At 34.6% G+C, this 22,828-nt stretch overlaps 2 protein-coding genes and 1 long non-coding RNA gene across 3 annotated transcripts; 2 read left to right on the top strand and 1 right to left on the bottom strand.

Moving 5' to 3' along the window:
- Nucleotides 1–697: 697 nt before the first annotated feature.
- Nucleotides 698–5,189, bottom strand: LOC144546173 (receptor-like protein 13; the record flags this gene model as incomplete). Its single annotated transcript, XM_078294696.1, has 7 exons — nucleotides 5,180–5,189; nucleotides 4,768–4,920; nucleotides 4,027–4,182; nucleotides 3,167–3,322; nucleotides 2,856–3,014; nucleotides 2,641–2,781; nucleotides 698–2,175 (listed from the first exon to the last, which is right to left on the bottom strand). Coding segments are annotated over exons 1-7 (2,253 nt in total), but the record flags the coding sequence as incomplete, so codon positions are not given.
- Nucleotides 5,190–9,606: 4,417 nt separating this feature from the next.
- Nucleotides 9,607–12,017, top strand: LOC144546472 (uncharacterized). Its single transcript, XR_013508791.1, has 6 exons — nucleotides 9,607–10,040; nucleotides 10,281–10,356; nucleotides 10,515–10,658; nucleotides 11,201–11,372; nucleotides 11,647–11,739; nucleotides 11,817–12,017. It is a non-coding gene; the product is annotated as an uncharacterized LOC144546472 (long non-coding RNA).
- A 1,717-nt stretch (nucleotides 12,018–13,734) lies between these two features.
- LOC144546287 (uncharacterized) lies at nucleotides 13,735–15,840 on the top strand. Its single transcript, XM_078294848.1, has one exon. It carries the CDS (start codon nucleotides 13,738–13,740, stop codon nucleotides 15,601–15,603), a length of 1,866 nt encoding a protein of 621 aa, XP_078150974.1. The 5' UTR covers nucleotides 13,735–13,737; the 3' UTR covers nucleotides 15,604–15,840.
- The last annotated feature ends 6,988 nt before the right edge of the window (nucleotides 15,841–22,828 follow it).

Below are 22,828 nucleotides of genomic sequence, written 5' to 3'. Positions count from 1 at the left end.
GAACAATCTTCACATATATCATATCACCATATTGGTCCACTAAAGTAAACAAAGCATAATGCCAATTTCTCTTGAAATAAAGAACAGCTATGAAGCACCAAAAACTAATCACAAAGAAAAGAGAGAGAGAACCGAACAATATGAGAAAACCGGTGCCTTCATACCTTTGGTCGTCACTCAATTCATTCGGAGAAGGTTGTGTTGTGCCAGGAGTAGGGACACAACTTTTTGACAGGGGAAGCCCGCAGAGATTTGGATTGCCTTCATAACTTCTCTTATCAAATGTAATAAATTGTGCTTCTACACCTAATGTAGGACCGGATAAATCGTTATATGCCACAGAGAAGGATGCAAGTGAGGTTAGTTTAGTTAGCTCTCTCGGTATTTCTCCTGTCAAAGAGTTGTGAGAGAGGTCCAAACTTTCTAACTGGTGCAAATTGGATATAGAATCCGGTATTGTGCTGCTTAAATGATTGTTCGACAAGTTCAATGTTTTCAACCAATTCATTTGACCGATATCTTCGGGAATGTTGCCCACTAGTTTGTTGGAAGACAAATCTATTAAACCCTGGATTTCTAAAATTTCTTCCCAATAGTAATCTAACCTTCCTTTTGACATAAGTTCCAATCCAAATGTTTGTGAATCATCATCGCTAACCCACGTGTCGGCATAATAAAAAACATGTAAGAGTAAATTTGCATCACTGAAGTCCAGCTCGCTAGAATAACCTTGTGATTGAAGATCCAAAAATTTCGACCCAATTGAGAAGTAGTAGGAACTATTGTACTTTGATCCCATATCAATAATGCATGATGGTATTTGTCCCGAAATATTATTGTAAGACAAATCTAGTAAGCGTAAATATTTGAATTTACATATTTGTTCTGGTATAGGTCCTCCAAATAGGTTTTCACTTGCTTGGAGCATTTTGAGATTGGAATCACCAATCCAAGCTGGAAGTTCTCCATATAAATGGTTTTCCCGAATGTTTATGACACTTATATAAGAAATATTGTGCCATGTTATCGGGAAGTTTCCGGTTAGATTGTTTTGGCTTAGATCTACATTATATAAGGATGACTGATTAAAGCGAGAAGGTAGTGATCCAGAAAGTTTGTTATCTGAAAGGTCAAGCCACCAGAGGCTTCCCGCAGCACACATCTCCAATGGTAAAGATCCTTCTAAATGATTTCCACTTAACTTCAACATTGAAAGTTTTGTTTTTCCAATACAATCAGGTAGACCGCCGTTTAGTTGATTGTTACTGATTTCCAACACCATGAAACTCGTATTGCAAATGCTAGAAAGAATATTTCCACTTATGTTATTATCATTTAACAATAATATTGAAGCTTGAGTAAAGTTCAAGTTGTTAGTGAAAGATCCATAGAACTTATTATTTGATAGATCCATAAAAGAGGGAATTGAAGGCTGAATCCTCAAAAAACTATTTTGTATATCATCAGTGAGATTGTTACTAGATAAATCTAGAATTTGGAGATTGCTAGTAGGCATGAGAGGAAGAGAGCCTTGAATATAGTTTTTTGATAAGGTCAAGGACATTAAATTTGGAAGCTTAGTGGTAATGTTTGCTGGTAATTCTCCACTAAGATGGTTGTCAGATATATCTAGCTTTGAGAGTTTTTCATGAGTTAAAAACGGAAGATGAAGAGGCCCCGTGAATAAGTTTTTGCGCAAATCTAATGTGATCAAGTTTGTATTGTTTTCTAACAACAGCCACACAGCTGCAAGAGGACCCTTAGAGCTAGTATTAGAGAGGTCCAACACTCGTAATTTATGCTGAGAGCACAAGAAAGTGGGTTCAACATTAAGAATGCAATTAGCTAGTTCAAGGACTTGAAGCTGAAAAGGCATATCTACAACTTCCACTCGAAAGTTTAAAGAACCGCTAGTTGAGAGCTGTAGAACTTCAAGATTAGAATGATTCCAAAATGACCTCATGGATAGAGTCCCCTCAATCTCATTATAGGATAGGGAAAGGAACCATAGGGACACGAGTCTTTCAAAAATGGAGGGAAATTTTATTTGAAATTGATTATAACGCAAGTCGACTAGCTTAAGAGAGGAAAGATTTCTCATACAAAGAGGAAGATTTCCAGCAAAATAGTTGCCTAAAAGATCTAGTTCTTCAAGATTCTTTAGTCGGCATAGTCCTACAATATTAACAAAAACGATCATCAAATAAGATTACTCCTCATGTGAACCCGTGTGAGGTCAATTAGGAGAGAGTGTTTCTTCATTATTGTATAAAACTATTATTAATGGACATTAGGTATGACTTATGATTCTCAACTTTCTGATTCTCGTGATAATTAATGAGCTAAAAAAAGCAAAATCTTTCTAGAAACTCTCATCAATGCACAATAGTTTATGGACTGAATGTGACGTCAAAATATATATTGATTGTTCAGATATCAAATAGATAATTTATCGGGATGGATATTTTAGAATATTTTAAAGTGCTCAAGCAATGGTGCAAGTCTTCAAGGAGCGCTGCAAGGTTTCCATTTTGAGCAAATTCTATGATGTCAAACATCTATGATCTACCATTTTTGAGATACTGCAAATATTATAACTTCTTTCTTATTGCAAGAACTAAGCTTAGTTTAAATAATTACCTTTTGATGTTAAAGTGCCACTAAGACTATTGTCTGCCAACGAAAGGGCTTTAAGAGAAGACCAATGTCCCACATAGGGGAAACTCCCATTAAACCCACATCCACTTAGACTAACCACCTCCAAATTCAGTGCACTAAGCTCTGTCAGATATAAGAAAATAAACGAAGGTTTATTGTTGTCATAAAAATAAAATTATTCAATTATGAGATGTTACCTTTGACAGGGACATTGCCTTCCATGTTATAATTATAATCCAGATAAAGTGATCGAAGTGATGATACTTTGGCCAAGGATGAAATAAAGATTGTAGGTAGGTCGTTGTCGGAAAGGTCTAGCATCTCTAGCTTAGTAAAGTTGGACCACAATTCAGACCCTGACAAAAGGACGATATGCGATATTTGATAAAGTATATGTCAATTAATTAATACAAAAGATGAATCAAGAATATAGGGAAAGACTTTCTTAATTTAACAATTAAAGAAGGGAACTAATTAAATAGGTCATTAATAAATTAAATTTTGTTACCGTTGATGGGCAGACGGTTGTTTATATTATTATAACTCAGGTCGAGTGTACGAAGTGATGGAACACCAGCTAAATCATATATGATGCTTTCGTCAAGGTTGTTCCAAGAAAGATCTAAAATCTCCAACTTAGTTAAATTAGACCATGTTTCAAGCCCTAAAAAAGAATCAGAAAATATTGCATTATGATTTTCTCATTTCTTTCTTCTCTTCTTAAGATGAACAACCCTCAAATTAATCAATACTACAAGAGTATCCACAAATACTTCAATCGGTAATAACCATATCCTCAGAAATAGCAATTTTTGTCAACTTAACTTTGACAGTAGTTATTTTTTACCAGCGGAAATAGCAATTAAAAACATACATTAGTCTTATAAGCTAATTAGTTAAATATATATTTTTGAGGTTATTTTAATTTTTTTTTTTATATTATCATATATGACTACAATTGGAAAGTAAAGGGTTGGTGCCTTAATTTACTATAAATTGATTTGTTATGAAAATTTCCCTAGAATCACGTTAGATGTCAACAATAAGTAAGTTGTCCTAAAATTGGAGCAATTACAGTTCACATATATGCTAAATAAAAAATACATACGGGGTCAGTTATATAAAAAAATTTAACAGAAAATAGAGTCAATTTTACAATACCATGCCGTTTTACTCTATATTATATAGAAAATCATACATAAAAAAAAATGGGAATCAATTGACCTCCATTCTCTCTTCTTCCCTCCGCCCCTACGGGGATATGTCAATCAATACAAAAGATGGATCATGAATACATGGAGAACCTTTCTTAATTAATCAATTAAAGAAGGGAGCTAATTAAATAGATAATTAATTTAATTTTGTTACCGTTGATGGGCAGACTTTTGTTTATATTATTACCACTCAGGTCGAGTGTACGAAGTGATTGAATACCAGCTAAATCATATATGATGCTTCCATCCAGGTTGTTGCCAGAAAGATCTAAAGTCTCCAACTTAGTTAAATTGGACCATGTTTCAAGTCCTGCAAAATAATGAGGAAATATTGCATTAGGATTTTCTCATTTCTTTCTTCTCTTCTTAATATGAACAACCCTCAAATTAATCAGTACTACAAGTGTATCCGCAAATACTCCAATCGGTAATAACGATATCCTCAGAAATATGAATTTTTGTCAACTTAACTTTGACAATAGTTATTTTTTACCATCGGAAATAGCAATTAAATACGTACGTTAATCTTATAAGCTAATTAGGTAAATATATATTTTTGAGGGTTTTTTTTTGTATTATCATATATGAATACAATTGGAAAGTAAAGGGTTGCTGCCTTAATTTACTATAAATTGATTTGTTATGAAATTTTCCCTAGAATCACGTTAGATGTCAGCAATAAGTAAGTTGTCGGAAAGGTCTAGCATCTCTAGCTTAGTAAAGTTGGACCACAATTCAGACCCTGACAAAAGGACGATATGCGATATTTGATAAAGTACTATATGTCAATCAATACAAAAGATGGATCATGAATACTTGGAGAACCTTTCTTAATTAATCAATTAAAGAAGTAAGCTAATTATAAATAGATCATTAATTAATTTAATTTTGTTACCGTTGATGGGAAGACTGTTGTTTATATTATTACCACTCAGGTCGAGTGTACGAAGTGATGGTACACCAGCTAAATCATATATGCTTTCGCCAAGGTTGTTCCAAGAAAGATCTAAAATCTCCAACTTAGTTAAATTGGACCATGTTTCAAGCCCTAAAAAAGAGTCAGAAAATATTGCATTATGATTTTCTCATTTCTTTCTTCTCTTCTTAAGATGAACAACTCTCAAATTTATCAATACTACAAGAGTATCCGCAAATACTTCAATCGGTAATAACCATATCCTCAGAAATAGCAATTTTTGTCAACTTAACTTTGACAGTAGTTATTTTTTACCAGCGGAAATAGCAATTAAATACATACATTAGTCTTATAAGCTAATTAATTAGCTAAATATATATTTTTAAATCACAATTCCCCATTGATTGTCGAACCAATGACTATCACCCCGATAGTAAAGGTGTACACACATGAGCGCTGATGCAATCGATTCAAATAACCCGAGACACAGTGTTGAATTTTCAATGTCATCTCTTTCATTTTGCAACCGATTGCGAATGTAATTAACACCGTCAGTTGTATTTATCAGCCGATGAGAAATGTGTTTTACACTATCAGTTTTGTTTTAGTTAGCATTATCTGTTATTATTTTTCAACCATTGGCAAGTCCAAGTTTTACCATATGTTATAGATATATCACCAACGGCTCAAAAATAATAATAGATGAAAAACTAGGACCTGCCAATGTAAAAATAATTTGAAACGTTTCATTTGATTAACAAAAATCGGTGCGAAATTAAAATCCTTCAGATGCCAGTTTCCAGTCATTTCAAACTTAAAAGTCACATTCAATTCGGTGGGGCCACAGGAAGATATGATATGATATGATAAGACCCTGACTTGTCGAAGTTAGGGGTGTCACGTGTCAACGGTTATAATACGGGTCGGGTGGAGTCATTTTTATATTCATACCCGTTATGATAACGAAAAACATTATCTTTATTCGTCTTTTTGAATACGGTACGGGTCGGATAAACGGATAAAAAAAAGTGTCATTGACATTTCGATTTGTGTTTCAATAAAATATTTTTCAAAACAAGAAAAAAAAATTAATAATGAATACCACTAATTTGTATTATGAAAATTAAATAAAGTACAAAACTTTATTGTATCATGTATCATCTTCATACAAATATTTTATTTTTAGAAGTTATATTATACCAAAGCGGGTAAGATAAAGAAAAAAAATCATTATCCGTACCCGATAAGCTAACAAAAAAAAATCTTATCCTTACCCGTGTTTTTTGATACGATACGGATAAGACTAACGGGTAAAAGAGTGTCATTGACACCCCTAGCCGAAGTCACTGCTAAACTCTTAATCACGACTTTTATTTAAATGCAAATTAAGACCGTCATAATTTGAAATTTGTCTCTGTCAAAGACTACCATTTTAAATTCCGACCTTTTACTTTATTATATAAAACATAAAAAAGCGAGTTTAGACTGAGTTGATATTCTGATTGTTTTATAAGATGGACAATCAAACGACAATTTTATTAAAAGTTTAACCTTCTTGATCACATAATATATATATATATATATATATATATATATCAGAATATATATTTAGGATCGATCAATAAATTAATTAAATTCCGATATTTCCAAATTACAAAATCCATTTAATATTTATTTAAAAATTTAAATTTGAAATTTTGCATGTGCTAAATAAAAATCGGTGCGAAATTAGAAACCCTGAGATGCAAATTTCCAGTCTATTCAAAGTTCAAAGTTACAGTAAATTCGGTAGGGCCACGGAAAAAGAAATGCTATGATGAGAAGACCCTGACTTTTCGAAGTCACTGCTCCGTTTCATAAGCTATGTTAGATTCTCTGAAGAAGATACATATATGCTTCGTAAGACAAATCTGTACTACGTCTTGGTCTCTTGGAGAAGAAATATTCAGAGGCTCCATGACTCGTCATATTAATGTGTCAATATAACCAATCTAGAGATTTGAAACCTAATTAATTTGTTGCTAGTATTCTTATTGAGTAGAACTGTGAAGGCTTTGAAAGTTCTTACAGTAGATAATAATCAGGTTGTTCAAATATCCCTTTCGAATTAAATCTGAAAGAAGAAAATATCTCAGAAAGATTTTGCCTGTGATCGAGTTTGCTATAAGCCTATAACAGCATTAATTTTGAGAAGGAAATAAATTGGACCAAGTCAACTACTCCCTTTAATTTCTCTCCTTGGGGTCAAAATTTTTCTGAAAAAGATTTCCTCTTAATTTATATCACATTGCTAACAATGTCACTAGTACAAAAAACCCCTTCACCGACCCTTAATCACCGACTATTTTAAGCAAAGCATTAGTGTTGCTCACACTACACTGACTCTTTTATTAAATAACAGTCAGCGTTGTTGTTCAACACTGACGCTTTATAAACAGTCAGTGTTGGTTATCAACACTGACTGTTTTTCCAAAAAGAGTCAGTGTTGAACACCAACACTGACTATTTTTCAAGCGTCAGTGTTGATTATCAACTCTGACGCTTTAAAAAGAGTCAGTGTTGATACTCAACACTGACTCTTTTGGAAAACAGTCAGTGTTGAGTACCAACACTGACTATTTTTCAAAAGAGTCAGTGTTGAGTACCAACACTGACTCTTTTTAAAGTGTCAGAGTTGATAATCAACACTGACGCTTGAAAAACAGTCAGTGTTGGTGTTGAAGACTGACTGTTTTTTTTTTCAAATATCATAATTAAAAATATATTATTTTGTTTTGAACATTTCATTGAACACATGTAATACATGAATTTATTTAATAATATCAAGTTAAAACTTAAAATCTTTCAAGTTTTATAAATACGAATTTAATAATCACAAGATAATACAAGAAGACAGAGAGCATGCTAAAAGAATTACCATTCAAATTGGATTCACTCCAAATGTCGTCCGTGGGTCGATTGGAACCTTTTAAATTAGTAGTACAATTGTTTAATTGTTTAAATTGATTAAGTAGTATGATCTTTCGTATAACATACTAAAATTTGGAGGGAATAGTTAAAATTTGGCGCCAACTGAATAATTGTGGAGCGAGTAGTCAAAATTTGGAGGGAATCTAATAAATTCACACATAGATATGATATTTGGAATGAAATTTGGCAATCTATAACTGTGTACTGGTACCAAATCTATAACTTTGTTTTTGTTTTTTTGACAACATCTTACGATATATATTAGCTTTCATCTAAAGAAAAAAGGGTTCACATTTCATTTATTTGGTTTCTCTGTATTTTCAGGAAGAATATGCACAAACAGCTATGCATGCTACAGATCCTATATCTAGCACCAGAGGAGATTTTTTGTACACCTTCCATTGTAAATGAATATGGTGTGGTTTTTTGTAAATGAATCTGTTATGTTATTAAATTGCATTGCCTCGATACAAGCAGAACCATGCCAAAATTTTTACGCCAACGTCGACTATTTTTAGGACGTACACTGACTGTTTTTTAACCATCAGTGTAGGGTACCTACAGTCACTAGTACAAATAACCATTCTTTAGCTTGTGATAATTTTGGTGAGTCAATAAAAAAATGTTTGTGGAGAATGAAATTAGAATTACTTTCAGGGATGCAGCACACGTGAAATTAATTAAAAGTGATCTAATTTCAAAAAATGTATTTGCAATTACAAATCAATTGCACCAATGGAGATCGGGGTTGTATGATCAAAATTAATGGAGACACCTATTGGTAATTATGACCCTTCATCACCCATCAAACGATTCATATCAGCAGATGATGAAATTTATGATTTTTGTACAGCAAATAATATGAATAAATTCCAAAAAAAATATTTCCTACTTTTATACATAACTTGTGACCAAATAATGTTTGTAATTATCAATTTCATATAATTTCATCAATATTTGTTCAAACAAATTGAGCTAATAACTGTGGACCGTTCATTTTCTTATGAATAATCAACGGGTGATCTGCAATCAAATAATTCCTAATTTATTTTAAAATGATCATGTTAGTACCAGGAACCTTAAAAACAAAAAATAATTGGAGTTCCAACAATTGTAAGCTTCGATCCAATGTGTAATGTTTATAGCCTTACGATCTCGTTATATTCCGTCGCTTGGATGGATGTGTAAATGAACATCAAATTAAATCAAACTCACCGACAATGAATTTAATGGAACACTCTTTGATCTGAACGGTTCCAATCAACCAACGGACGACGTTTGTCTTTGTTCCTTCATTATCCCATCCAACAAGAGTTGATGTTCTATTGTCTTTGATGTTTGATATAAGTCCTTGATACAACATGCATGCACAACTATATAATTTAATTTGTCAAAATTATTTAATAATGCAAAAAAAATGTTCTAACATTATCTTTTGGTATAAAATTTATCAATATCATTTTAAATTATTGTCATTTTAAAAAAATAATAAGATTGGATTAGTTTATTAATTACTTAAATTTTTTGTCTAAATTATTTTTTTGTCAAAATCACCGACGGCTATAAAAAACAGTCAGTATTGAAATCCAACACTGACTATTTTTTAAAAACAGTCAGTATTAGCAGCCAACACTGACTGTTTAAAGAAAAACAGTCAGTGTTATATCTCAACACTGACTGTTTTGTATAGCCGTCGGTAATTTACATCCAACACTGACTGTTTTGTACAGCCGTCGGTGATTTATATCCGCTCTGAAAATTTCATTTCCCCGTCAATTTGCGCCATTTCTCGTCCTTTATGTCCAAAAATTTTTGTTTCCCTCCTCTATCTCTCTTTTGTGAAAACTCTCTCTTGCTCTCTCTCTCTCGCTCTCTTCAGATAGCCGCCAGACCGCACCATCCCTACCCATCTCTCTCTCGCTCTCTCACATCAGATCGGCACCATCCCTGACGCACCATCTCTCTCTCGATCTCTCACCAACACAGACGCATCAGATCGGCACCAGCACAGCATAGACGCGCTCCCATTCTCCTCCTCCTCCTCTCCACCGACCATTCTCCTCCTCCTCCTCTTAGGCTACTCTCTTTGTTGCCACCGCCGCCATCAGATCGCCTCTCTCCTCCGCCTCTTCACCTATCGGCGCCTCTCCTCCCATCCTAGCGCGTCCTCCACTCTCCACCGATTCTCTCCCCCGCCTCTTCACCCATTGACGCCTCTTCACCCATCGACGCTGCTAGCTTGATGCTTCTGAGTTCTGATCAATAGTGCCACGAAGCCAAACGTGAGTGTGTTTTCTTTCTTTTTCCACTTCTAAAGCATTTTTTAAATCATAACCTAAAAAGTCAATCCATCTACCTAGGCTGAAATCAACCTTAATAGGCTTGATTCTGGTAAATTATTCACTATGGTTTACCGACCTTAATAGGCTTGATTCTATTAGGCTTGATTCTGGTAAATCAACCTTAAAAGTCACTCCATTTTTGACAGTAGATATTTGACACTCTTTACTATAAGCAAATAGCTATTGGAACTGTCAAAGTCAGAGTGGGCTACAACAACAAAATCACCTCCATGGTCCATTGACGGTTGGGGCTTAGGTCAGTTATTATCTCTTATATTTAATTAACTTCATTTAAAAAGTTTTAATTTGGTCCAAAAAGCATTCAGAATTGCATTGTGAAAACTGTAATTACTTTGATCCAAAAATACGATTTTTTTATAAAATCTTAACTGATTTGGTTTCATTTTGCTTCAGGTGAATATGCAACGGTTTGGATACTGATATTCATTGGGTACTGGACTGGTACCCCGCGTCAGCCTTCGACACCTGAACTGGTACTGGTTTCATTGGGTACTGGACTGGACTTCCAACACCTGAACTGGACTGCACTTTATACTGGTACTGGCTCTTTTTTGACCTCTTTGATTTGCAATTTGTCTTTTGTTCCTAGTTGTACATTTTCCTTGCCTAATTTGTCCTCGGGTCATAACACTTGATTAAGAAAGTATTCTTATGGACATTATTATCCCTTGGATTGTTGGTTATTTACTTAGTCTTCTATAATGAAACCAAAGCATAATAACCTAATCCGCCCCAGACACCTAAGTCCTTAAAATCAAATCTAATCGCACCTTCTGGGCAATTCTTACCTAATGTGTATATATGTCTACTAATCGGATTTTAACATTGTCAAGAATATTTGAAGAAACTGGAAAAATCCATATTGTTATTTTTTTTTAACTAAATACAATTTACATGGTTGATTGCACTTATCTCAAGTTGCATCCAAGCATTTGAATATCTTTTTTACTTTAATGCGAGATCTATTTGTTGTTCCTTTTATTTCAATCTTCTCCTTCTCTTGCTTTATTTTCTTCTGCCCTATGATGAGGTATTAATTAATACGAAAATGAGACAGCTATAAGGTAACTTTTATGTAGCGCAAGAACATAGCAGCAAGCTTTGTCTTTTGAGATGCAAGTAGTCTTTTGAGATGCATGCTATAAGCCTCTGTTTTGAAGAAGATTGATCCAACGAGGAAGAGAAGGGTTGAAATGTCGAGTGAAGAGCAAGGTGAGGTTGGAGAAGGTAGCAGCCCTCGAAATCATTGTGGTACCAAATTCTGTTTAATTTGATTTTTTATTTGATAAAACATAGTCATTTGTTCATATAAAAATATTCCAAATAAAAACAAATAAATGCAGTTCGACTAACCAACAAGAGAGCATCAAACAAGAAATTAGAAATCAAGCAAACCGACAATGATTTAATTAATATGAAACCAATTGATGCAAATCTTACCATGGTCTAATCTTAGAAATTAATACGAAAACCATTCAATACCATACTTTTATGTGCTTGCTTTTACTTACATTGACTATTTCAGAGCCCTAAGCAAGAAGGTGATAAAGTGTGTGGATTTTACGTCATGAAACACATGCAAGGCCTAGTCACTACGCAATTTGATGTTTTTCCTGAGGTATGTATTTTCCAATTGAACTTGATTTTACTTTTCATATAACTTTGATGAAAATAACTTAATATGTCCTCATGCAGTGTGATTTACCGATAAAAAAGTATACATCGACGCAACTTCATGCAATAACAAGACAATGATGTAGATTTTTCTTGGACAACTACTAATCACAAGACATGCAATGCTTTGTAAATTTTGTTAAATTTGCATATTTTGTTCATATTTTAGTTGCATATTTTGTTCATATTTGCCATGTAATTTTTTTTATAATGTGTTTTTTGGTGAATGAATCTATCATCTTGTGTTATTTTGGTGAATGAATATATTATGTTGTCTAAATTATTTGTATGATACCTTGTTTAACATCAATATATGGCTAGCAAAAATATGGAGGCTAATCCAAATATAAACAGAACCATGCCAAAAATTTTATATCAACACTGACTCTTTGCCAAACAGTCAGTACTGCTGGTCAACACTGACTCTTTACCAAAGCGTCAGTGTTGAGCACAAACACTGACTCTTTGGAAAAGCGTCAGTGTTTGTGCTCAACACTGACTCTTTGGCAAAGCGTCAGTGTTTGTGCTCAACACTGACTCTTTGGCAAAGCGTCAGTGTTGAGCACCAACACTGACTCTTTAGCAAAGCGTCAGTGTTTGTGCTCAACACTGACGCTTTGGTAAAGAGTCAGTGTTGGTGCTCAACATTGACGCTTTGCCAAAGAGTCAGTGTTGGTGCTCAACACTGACGCTTTGGCCAAAGAGTCAGTGTTGACCAGCAGTACTGACTGTTTTTAAAGAGTCAGTAAAAGAAACTTTCACTGGCGCCGGTTTTACTGACGCCGCTATAACAGTCGGTATAGGGGTATTTCAGCAGTCAGTGAATATACTTTTTGTACTAGTGTGTGTGTGTGTGTGTATGTGTGTTTGACAAGTCTTGTGGGCAGCCGACCTTCTCTTCCACCCAATTTTGAGGATTTTTAGCTGTTTTATGTCGTTCATTTGTTCCCAATTGTCATTCAAAGTGAGTGCTAGAATAACTTAATTAGACCTTCTATAAATTGAAGATTTTTAGAAAAAAATAAAAACTATTAAGTTAATTTTAGGAAAAAAAAAGTTGTATTAAAGATTTTGTACAGAAATCTAAAAATTGAGTAACTGAGGTCAATATACCTTCTAATAATTTCCTTCCATACAAGAATAGCAGAAGCTTTTTCCCCTTCTTATTTTTATTTTTATTATTATGTTTTCTTTCGTTTCTTAATTTAACATTGTAAATACTAAATACACCATAGGGTTACTAAAAATCCTAACAAACTTTGAAACAAATTGTGGTTAATGAAAATGCGGACTCCTATTCTTTCTCAAAAAAAAAAAAAAAAAAAAAAAGTTCTTTCCATTTAATGTAAGAAACTTTGTACTGTGCCATTCCGTGCGATAGCCGTTTCGGTTCATGCTGGAGCTAGCTGATCTGGTGTTCTATTTTTCTCACTCTAGTTGAGATGCAAGTTACCCGTTTATTCAAAGTTCAAACTTCAAAGTCACAGTCAATTCAGTGGGGCCACCGATAGATATGCGAAGACCCTAACTTGTCAAAGTCACAGCCCCCTTTTATAAGCTATGCTAGATTCTCTGCAGAAGATACCCCTTTTATAAGCTACGCTAGATTCTCTGCAGAAGATACCCCCTTTTATAAGCTATGCTTCGTAAGACAAAATATGTATACTGACTGGTTTGAACTAACAAAAAACAAGTCTTGGTCTCTTGAAGAAGAATTATTCAGGGGCTCAATGACTCGTCATATTAATGTGCCAATGGACCCAACCTAGAGATTTGAACATTTAATTTACATTTTTTTCTAATTTACGTAAACTAGTTCAACTTCCAAGTCATAGTCCTCGCATTCGGGGTATAAATAGAGAGGTTTCAAATTTTGAGCATAATTCACTAAACCCCATCTTTGTTCTTTCCCTCAGTAAACAGTGAAACTCTTTCTAAATTTATGGGGCGGTATTCGTTTCTGATTTTCTCCTTCTTGCTTTTGTCAGCTCTCTGCACCTCATCCCAAGCCTCAGCTGCGCATCTCAACCAAACACAGGCTAATCACCTAGGAAAGCTCTTCGAGATTCTTCAATCCGATTTCTCTGTCCCTAGTGACCTTTTGAACAACAGTATCAACACCAATCGGTGCAACTGGACTGGTGTCACATGCGTCTCACATGCCTCCTCTACAGTGGTAAGCAAGCTATCCTTCTCTGACCTTGGCATCTCCTCTTTTAACTCTTCCTCTCTCTCTGCCTTCTTTGATCACCTCTGTTCTCTCAATACCTTGCAATATCTGGACCTGTCAAGAAATGCCTTGGGGTGGTTGCCTGATTCTTTGTCCAACTGTACCGGTCTCTCTGGTTTAAAGTACCTTAACCTGAGCAACACTGAATTATATACACCAATTCCTGATTTCACTAAATTTGGACATTTGGAGATTCTGGACTTGTCTTCCAATTACTTGACTGATATAAATTTGGTACCATTGACACGGTTAGAAAGTTTGAATCTATCTTTTAATGGATTGAATGGTACAATAGTTCTGCCCCTCAGTAACGTTCAGGAAAATGGTCTGTTGAAAGAATTGGTGTTGTCAGGGAATAACTTCGCTGGTGAGATCCCAGATGATATTTTTAAGCATGGGAATCTGACTTTATTGGATCTAAGTCATAACCAATTAACCGGGTCTATACCCGAAGAATTCAACAACCTTACCAAATTGGAAATCCTACTTTTAAATGAAAACAATTTCATTGGATCAATTCCAATTGGTTTGACAAAGTACACAAAGGTCTTGGATTTGAGCTATAATAATCTAACCGGAGAACTTCATACTGACCTCCTCTCTGCTCCGACTTTGGAGTCTATTGATTTCACGGGTAATGGCCTAAGAGGATCAATTCCGGTGAATTTATCTCGTAACCTCTATCAGATAAGACTGGGTGGAAACCAGTTAAATGGTACTCTTCCTACTTCAATTGGAGAGCTATCTCATTTATCTTATCTAGAATTGGATGGGAATAACTTGAGCGGAGATATACCAAAGAATTTAGGAAGCTGCAAGAATCTGAAATTGTTGAACTTGGCTTCAAATAACTTTGAAAATGAGCTCCCACCAGAACTGGGAAACCTTTCAAATTTGGTGGTTATCAAACTCCAAATGAACAAGATTAGTGGGTCCATTCAATCTTCTTCCTTCAGCATCTTACCTGATCTAGAAATTCTTGATTTATCACACAATAACTTTTCAGGTCCAGTACCAGATTCTCTAGCCACTCTACAATTTTTAACCCTTTTGGATCTGTCAAATAATAATCTCTCTGGTACACTTCCTGCTACAATTAGCAACATGACCATTGTAATTGAGCTTCAACTGGGAAACAATAAATTAAATGGCACAATTCCAGAAATGCCTTCAAGTCTCACCACAGCACTAAATTTGAGCCACAACTGTTTTAGCGGGTCCATTCCATCTTCTTCCTTCAGCAACTCACCTCAACTAGAAATTCTTGATTTATCACACAATAACTTTTCAGGTCCAGTACCTGATTCTTTAACCACTCTGCAATTTCTAACCTTTTTGGACTTGTCAGACAACAATCTTGCTGGTACACTTCCGACCTTTGATAGCTGGGTAAATGTAATAATTACCGGCAATACCCATCTTTCAAGTCCTTCTCAGGTTTCTCAATCCAAAAGAAAGATGCATCTCAGCCTTGATATAATACTCTCCTTTGAACTTGGTGCTTTTGTGGGGATTTTTATAGGAATGTTTTTGGGAACTTATGGGTTTGATAAGATTCAGTTTGATCGATTCTTATAGCTACATTATTAATAGATTTATTATTTTGATTGGAGAAGCCTTTTTTTCTTCCGACAGTTGCAATCTCCTGTTGTTAATTAGTCTGATTGTTCTCTACAAATATTCGACTAAGAAATTAAATGTTCAAAATGTAGTGAAAGATATATTATATATATGTCTAATAAAGGTCATAAATTAGAGGATATATGTCTAGTTTGGTTTTTTTTTTTTATTTGATAAGGAATAAAATTTTTAAGAGATTATGCATGTCTATTGGATGTTGTTTGACATGAGTTGATTTATACATGGTTCTTTATTAAAACTTTAATAACTCAAAATTTAAAACTTAAAAGTCAAAATAAAACCGTTAGATGTGATTTATGTTATTTTCTCTATGAGCTTATAAAAAATTATCACATTTCAATTTTGTTTTTATGTTAATCAATAGGTTCAAAAATCAATGTCTAGAAATCATCCACATTAATGCGTTTTTTACAAGCTCTTGATGACAATCAAAATAAAATTAAAATGTCATAATTTTTTACACGTGATAGATAAAATGATGTAGATCATATCCAATGGTTTTATTTTGATTTCTAAATTTTAAATTTTAAATTATTAAAGTTTTTAAAAAATGGAGGCATGATGGAGGCACAAAAATTGAAGGCATTTTGAACCCTCCTCTAAAAAGAATTATCTATCAAATATCTCGTATGAAACTGAGGTCAATATCTTCTAAAATTTCATTCCATTTAGTGAAGAGGCCTTTCAAAATTAATATATAACCATATTGAAAAGACACACCTTACACCTTACACCTTACATGTTACTTCACATTAATTTGAAATATCAAACTAATCGTCTTCCAAAACAATACAAATGGCAACATTTTCTTAGATATTTTTAAAATAAATGAATAGCTAGAGCTAAACAACAGTTGAAGAAGACCTAGCTAATTTAATTTAGAATCTCATTAATTAGGTTTTGGCAAAAGCATGGTACTGCTCTTTCTTAACTCAGTAAACAACAAACCAGCTGATTTCTAACTGAACAACCATTTAAGCACTCATGGTATATCATACACAAACAAATAAAAAAGTATATATGGCAAATTAACATATGAGAATCGACTAACAAAATACTGTTAAAACCAAGCTTAATTAGTAGAAACTATATATCCAAAGAAAAAGTTTCCATTAATTTCTCTTTCAGTGCGATTTCATGTTTACGATAGGCCTTAACATGATATCAGAACAGTATCGATGCATTATATATATGGGATCGAATCTACTGCCCCCAGAGTCAAATTTGATCTGCAAGTACATTTTAATATATCCATCATGTTGAACGGTTTGGATTGACTGCTTGAACTTTAAAAATGTAGGGTGTAATCTGGTTTCACCAAAAAAGGGTGTAATTGGATCCCACCTCATGTAATATAATATTAATAATATTTGCATGTGTGGTGCATATATTTCGTAAATTTTGATATTTTAACTATAACATTTGATATGATTCTATTTGAATCTAAAATCCGCTATCACATTTGAAAATTTTGTACTTTATGGTTATCTAAAATTGAATTTAAGGGAAATACCTATTTTGTACTTTAATGGGACATGTGGTACCGGTTTGTAGTTGAGAATGTTGTACCTGATGTAATGATTTTTTAAAATGGTTCTAAATAGCTAGCTATACCTACACAATAGCTGCACAATAGCTGCGCTATAGCTTTTTCGGATCTCAAAAGCTATAACGTTATTAACCACTTTTCTTTTATAATGATTCTAAATAGCTAGCTATGGTTGCACTATAGCTTTTTCGGACCTTAAAAGCTATAGTGCTATAATTGTTATTTAGAACCTTGATTCTTTTACATTCTAATGCAATTGATTGGCAGAACCAACATTTAAAAAAAAAAAAAAAACAAAGAAACCGGAGAGAGAGGGAAAAAGAAGAGTAAGTGTTAGTATTAGTATTGGGTGAGAAATAGTTCACCTCCTCAAAATAACTTGCATAGTTGGTCATAAATGGTGAGTTGGACCTTCACGTGGCATTATGTTAGTATTATTGACGGAAATACTAACTGAGTGATTTATTTGAAACAAATACAAAGTTCAGTAATTACCAAGGGACAAATCAAACTTGAGTAATCAATTCGTGACAAAGAACAAAAGAATATCATTCAGTGATATATACAGAGGCGACCCTCTACGTACTTTGAAGTATTTGTCATTTTTTTCTTTCTCATTCTATGAATATAATTAATTTGCCAAACATCTGTTACTAATTTGCTTGCACCCAGTGATATTAATCAAATTTTATTGCCAGATTTATTTTTATATAATTTGTAGATACGATTTTCTTTCTCTTAGAATTTTATGAAGAAAAAAATGTGGGGCCGTGGGGGGTTCAATTTAGGATTGAAATGCCCTAACTTTCCTGGTAAAATTACTTGCATATGATTTAGATTTTGAATCATTTTATTAGTAAAGGATTGTATTGAAATATTACAAGTCCAATTGCTATTTATATTACAAGGAAAAATGTTACCGTTTATTTCTATTCCACTTTTGGTACCTACTAACTAGCGTACCGTTTATTTTATTTCCATAAATGGAATTTCCTTTTTGATCTAATCCTAGCCCTTTTGATCAATGATGAATGTCTGAGATCAAATTTATTATATTTCCTCTATAATTTTAACAGTGTGCGAAGAGGAAAGGATGGGAAAGAAAGGGAGGAGATGTGCGTGGCTGGTTACTCCCTCTACACTCCAATTTGGAAGTGAACAAATTTGTCAAAAATATACATGGGGTTCACCTTCGCTCCCTCTCAAATTTTCCAGTTCTAGAGCAAGTAACTCGCGTCGGTGAGCCACAATCACACTGTTGTTTCCCTTGTCTCTGTTTCCTTCCCTTTAATGAGGGCGTTGTGGAGCACACCCTCAAAGTTCAAAGTCACAATCATTTTTTTTTTTTGTCAAAGTCACAATCGATTCGGTGGGGCTACAGAAAGGTATGATATGAGAAGACCCTGACTTGCCGAAGTCCCTCCCCCGTCTCATAAGCTATATGATAGATTCTGTGCAGAAGATACATATATGCTTCGTAAGACAAATCTGTATACTGTCTGGTTGGGCCAAAAACAAGTCTTGGTCTCATGGAGAAGAAATATTAAGGGGCTTAATGACTCGTTATTTATACTAATGTTTCAATCTATCCAACCTAGAGATTTCAACTCAAAGTCCTCCCATTCAGGGTAAAGACTGAAGAGAGAGAGGTTTCAACTTTTCAGCATAATTCACTAAACCCCATCTTTGATCCTTCCCTCGGAAAATAGTGAAACTCTTTCTAAAATCATGGGGCGGTATTTGTTTCTCTTCTTTTGGAAACATAGGCATATGCACTTCCATTATAATAAGATGCAAAATACAAAGTTTCAAAACAGAAAAGACTGACAAGTAAAAAAAGGAAAAATATACCCCAAGAAAAACCAGTGCCTGGAATTGGTCTCAAAAGCACACCCGGCATCATGAACTAGGTATCTACACCTCTGAAGAGGAAGTACCAAGGTTTCAGCCTTTTTATTAAGCTCATCCTTGACCACAGGAAAAACACAATTACATCCAACCTAAACCCATCAAGCAAAAGCAACGCATGCCATGTAACAGGCCAGGCATGAAAGTAAAATAGAAACAGTCACAACCAGGGGCACTAACATAGTGTGCCGGCCCTAAGACACCAACAGTGTGCCAGTCACAGAGGGGAAAGCCCCATTAATTACATTGAAAGAATGCATAACAGGCATTTCAAGAGCAGTGAGTCATGCACTCATCAGGGCAGGTAATAGCGGTACATGCATGTGGCATAGGTGACATAAGAGCAGGCACTACAGCTAAAAGAACTTTCAGCGACCGGGATTCCGGTCTCTGAAAGTAGGTGCGCCGGTCGCAGAAAGTCAATCCGGTCTCTGATAGCTTATTCCGGTCGCAAAACGTACGGTCGCAGAAAGCATGGTCGCAGATAATCATCTGCTGACGTCAACGGTCTCTGAATGACGTCAGCCGGTCGCTGATAGTATTTTCTGCGACCATTTTTTTTCGTCGTTGTTTTTTTTGTTGACGTCAGAAAAAGGTTTCTGCGACGAAAATCTCGGTCGCTGAAACTTTGAAAAACGGTCTCTGAAAGTTTTTTTGCTGACGTCATAATATTACTTCTGCGACCAACACAACGTTCAGAAAACGGTCTCTGATAAAATATTCCGGTCGCAGATACATTCTTTTAGGTTTTTGATATTTTTTTTTGTTATTTATATTTGCACCATTTAATTAATTGGTACCACACGTACCAACGTATAACATAAATCAGAACATAAACATAAAAATCGATACACAAACAACATAACGATCGCATACAACATACATCATAACATAAACAAATATAAACATAAAGATCAGGAAACTGTATATCTCATGAAATGTAAATATCCGAGTAACATAAGCAGTAAACAGTAGCACAAACAATAAACAGTATCATCTAACAAGATATAAATATATAAATCCTAAGCAGTACCATCACCGCCAACATCCGACCAATGCCCCTCGTCGTCATCGCTGTCACCGGATCCAATTCCCGAGCGCATAGCTCTCTAAAAAAATTACTAACATCTGTTAATGCCTCCCATATTGGGTTAGGAAGGAAATCTCGAAATGTTGTAGGTAACAACCGCTCCATAAAAATATGACAGTCATGACTTTTCATCCCACTGAATGAAGCATCATCAACAGACACGATATTCGACAGATTAGAGACATACCCATCGGGAAACTTCAAATTCCTAACCCATTCACAAACTTCTTGTCTCTGTTTTTTGTCCAAGTAGTAGGTTGCGTGTGGCTTTACCATGTTGCCCTTATCGTTGACCGTCAGCTCCAAGTGCGGACGACGACATAGGTTGCGTGTGGCCATCTACATAGGGTCCTGGCGTGGGGAGAAGAAGCACCTTCTTTTTTTTTTACCAAAAAACTTCAGCGACCGGGGAGGGCGCCTGTCGCTGATCGGTCGCAGAAAGTCGCTGGTCGCCGTTTCTTGGTTAATTTCTTTTTTTTCGACAGAAAATTATTTTCTGCGACCGGCGTAATCCCCGGTCTCTGATACCGGTCGCAAAAATTATGTTCTGCTGTAGTGAGGCAAGGAGGAGAGGGATTGTATAGGTACCATGTCCAAGTCTTCTGGAATCCATTCATCTGTAGATGGCCTCATAGCCCTTTTTATGTATCCTGTCCAATATTCCAACAAAGAGCATGTAAGCAAAAGCATATTTCAAATTGTAGGGATATGAGTATTATCAAAGCAGATAGCATTTCTTGTTCTCCAAACACACCAACAGATAGCACTAAGCACCATCAACATAGCTGGCCTCTTTATTTTAGGATTTAAAGTGTGAGCTAAATGAATGATTTTTTTCTAAAGAAGTCCAATCCCCATAGAAATTTTTGAATTTTTCCATCCAGAATCAGATTTGGACAATATAAGGACATTTCAGAAAGAGGTGCAAGGTTGATTCTATTGCATATTTACAAAAGAGGCATGTGTTATCTCCTTGCCATCTTTTGCTAGTAAGAACCTCTTTAGTAAGAATTTTATTTTGGAACAATAACCACATAAAAAAATTTATTTTCAAAGGGATTGGTACCATCCACCACATATTAGCCAAAGGAATATGTACACCTTTAAAGGAAAGGAATTTATACAAAGAAGCAGTAGTAAATTGCATTTTGACATCTCATTTCCACTGAGGACAGTCAGAGGTATCAGTTAGAGACTAAGAAGAAATGGGGTTAGTTATTTCAAGCCATTCTGAAAGGAGAATGCCATGCAAGGCTCTCCGAAAAGTGACAAGATTCCCTTGAGAAGCAAGAGCATGGTTAACAGTAATAGACTGGTTAGAACAAAGATAAAAAAGTTGAGGGTAAGCTATTGCTAAAGGACAAACAGAGTGCCAAGTATCAAGCCAGAATCGAATTGTATGTCCATCTTCAACCTGAAAAGTACAGCTTAGTTGTCCAATATGTTGTAATTTACAAACTTCTCTCCAAAAATGTGACATTTGTGCATGTCTGGTAGTGACATGATATTTAACTCAGACCGTGTATGGTCTTGTTTTCTGTACTAGTGAAAACTCTAAAAGTTGATGAATGTTTTTATTTATTTTTCTCATTTCATTTGACGAGGCAAAGAGTCTTTTCTCGTGGCGGCAGAAGTTTTTGAGAGAGATATTTAATGTGCTTCCCCGCGTGGACATATCGATTGGCAAAATATTGACCTAATTTCCACTTGGAACTTGGAAGCATCTGAATTGAGTCAGATATTGTATTCAAGTGGATACCACACTATAAGTTAAATGAAAAGGAAATTTCATAGTGGATACCACACTATTCATAGTGGAAAAGGAAAGGAATGAATAGTGTGCTATATATTTGTTTCCGTGTACCGAACGTAATTTCCACTATGATAAAAATTCTCCCTTTATTCCATTATGAAATTGATGGGGATGATTTTGATGTCCATCCGAAACCAACTACAATTCCATACAACCATTCTCTTCCAAAACCAACTATAATTCTATACCACCATTCTCTTCCAAAACCAACTATAATTCTATACCACCATTCTCTTCCAGTAACGAGGGTACTTAATTTGGATAAGACTGACAGTTATCGTTTTAGTAATTCATTGGAAGGATGACCTCAATGCCACATAAAAGAGAAATATGAGAAGTACGTATTAATATGATAATTTCGGTATATAGACGTCGATTTTGCCCATTAATAGGCACATCTCAATTAAGTACAATTCACTAACGACAACCATTCATTGTGTTTGACAAGTCGTTTTTGGGAATTTTTAACTGTTTTATATCATTCACTGTTAGAAATTGAGATTGAATTGAATGAAATATTTCATTGATTGCTCATACATTACAATACTTCTAAAGCCTATTTATAAGATACAAGACTCAAAAGAGCCATTGGAGTAAAGACAAGTCGAATATTTTGCCTTTTTGGAATTGGGTGTAATTTGCAAGTTTTCATGTTTCACTTTTGCTAAGTGCACCCAGAAATTGTATCTCCATTTTCAACTCTCCCTCAAGTTGAGATCGTACGGATCGATAGAGCTCAACTTGTGTTTAATTCATTTTTGCTGCTGACTCTTTTCTTGAGCTAGCGTTTTTACACTTTACA

This window comes from Carex rostrata, chromosome 29, assembly GCF_964058835.1.
Source record: "Carex rostrata chromosome 29, lpCarRost1.2, whole genome shotgun sequence".
Taxonomy (NCBI): Eukaryota; Viridiplantae; Streptophyta; class Magnoliopsida; order Poales; family Cyperaceae; genus Carex; species Carex rostrata.
The sequence above is the reverse complement of the archived record's forward strand: the minus strand, read 5'-3'. Positions and strand labels throughout refer to the sequence as shown.

Excerpts from the sequence above, each read along its gene's own strand:
- LOC144546287 (XM_078294848.1), top strand. The coding sequence starts at position 13,738 with ATGGGGCGGTATTCGTTTCTGATTTTCTCCTTCTTGCTTTTGTCAGCT.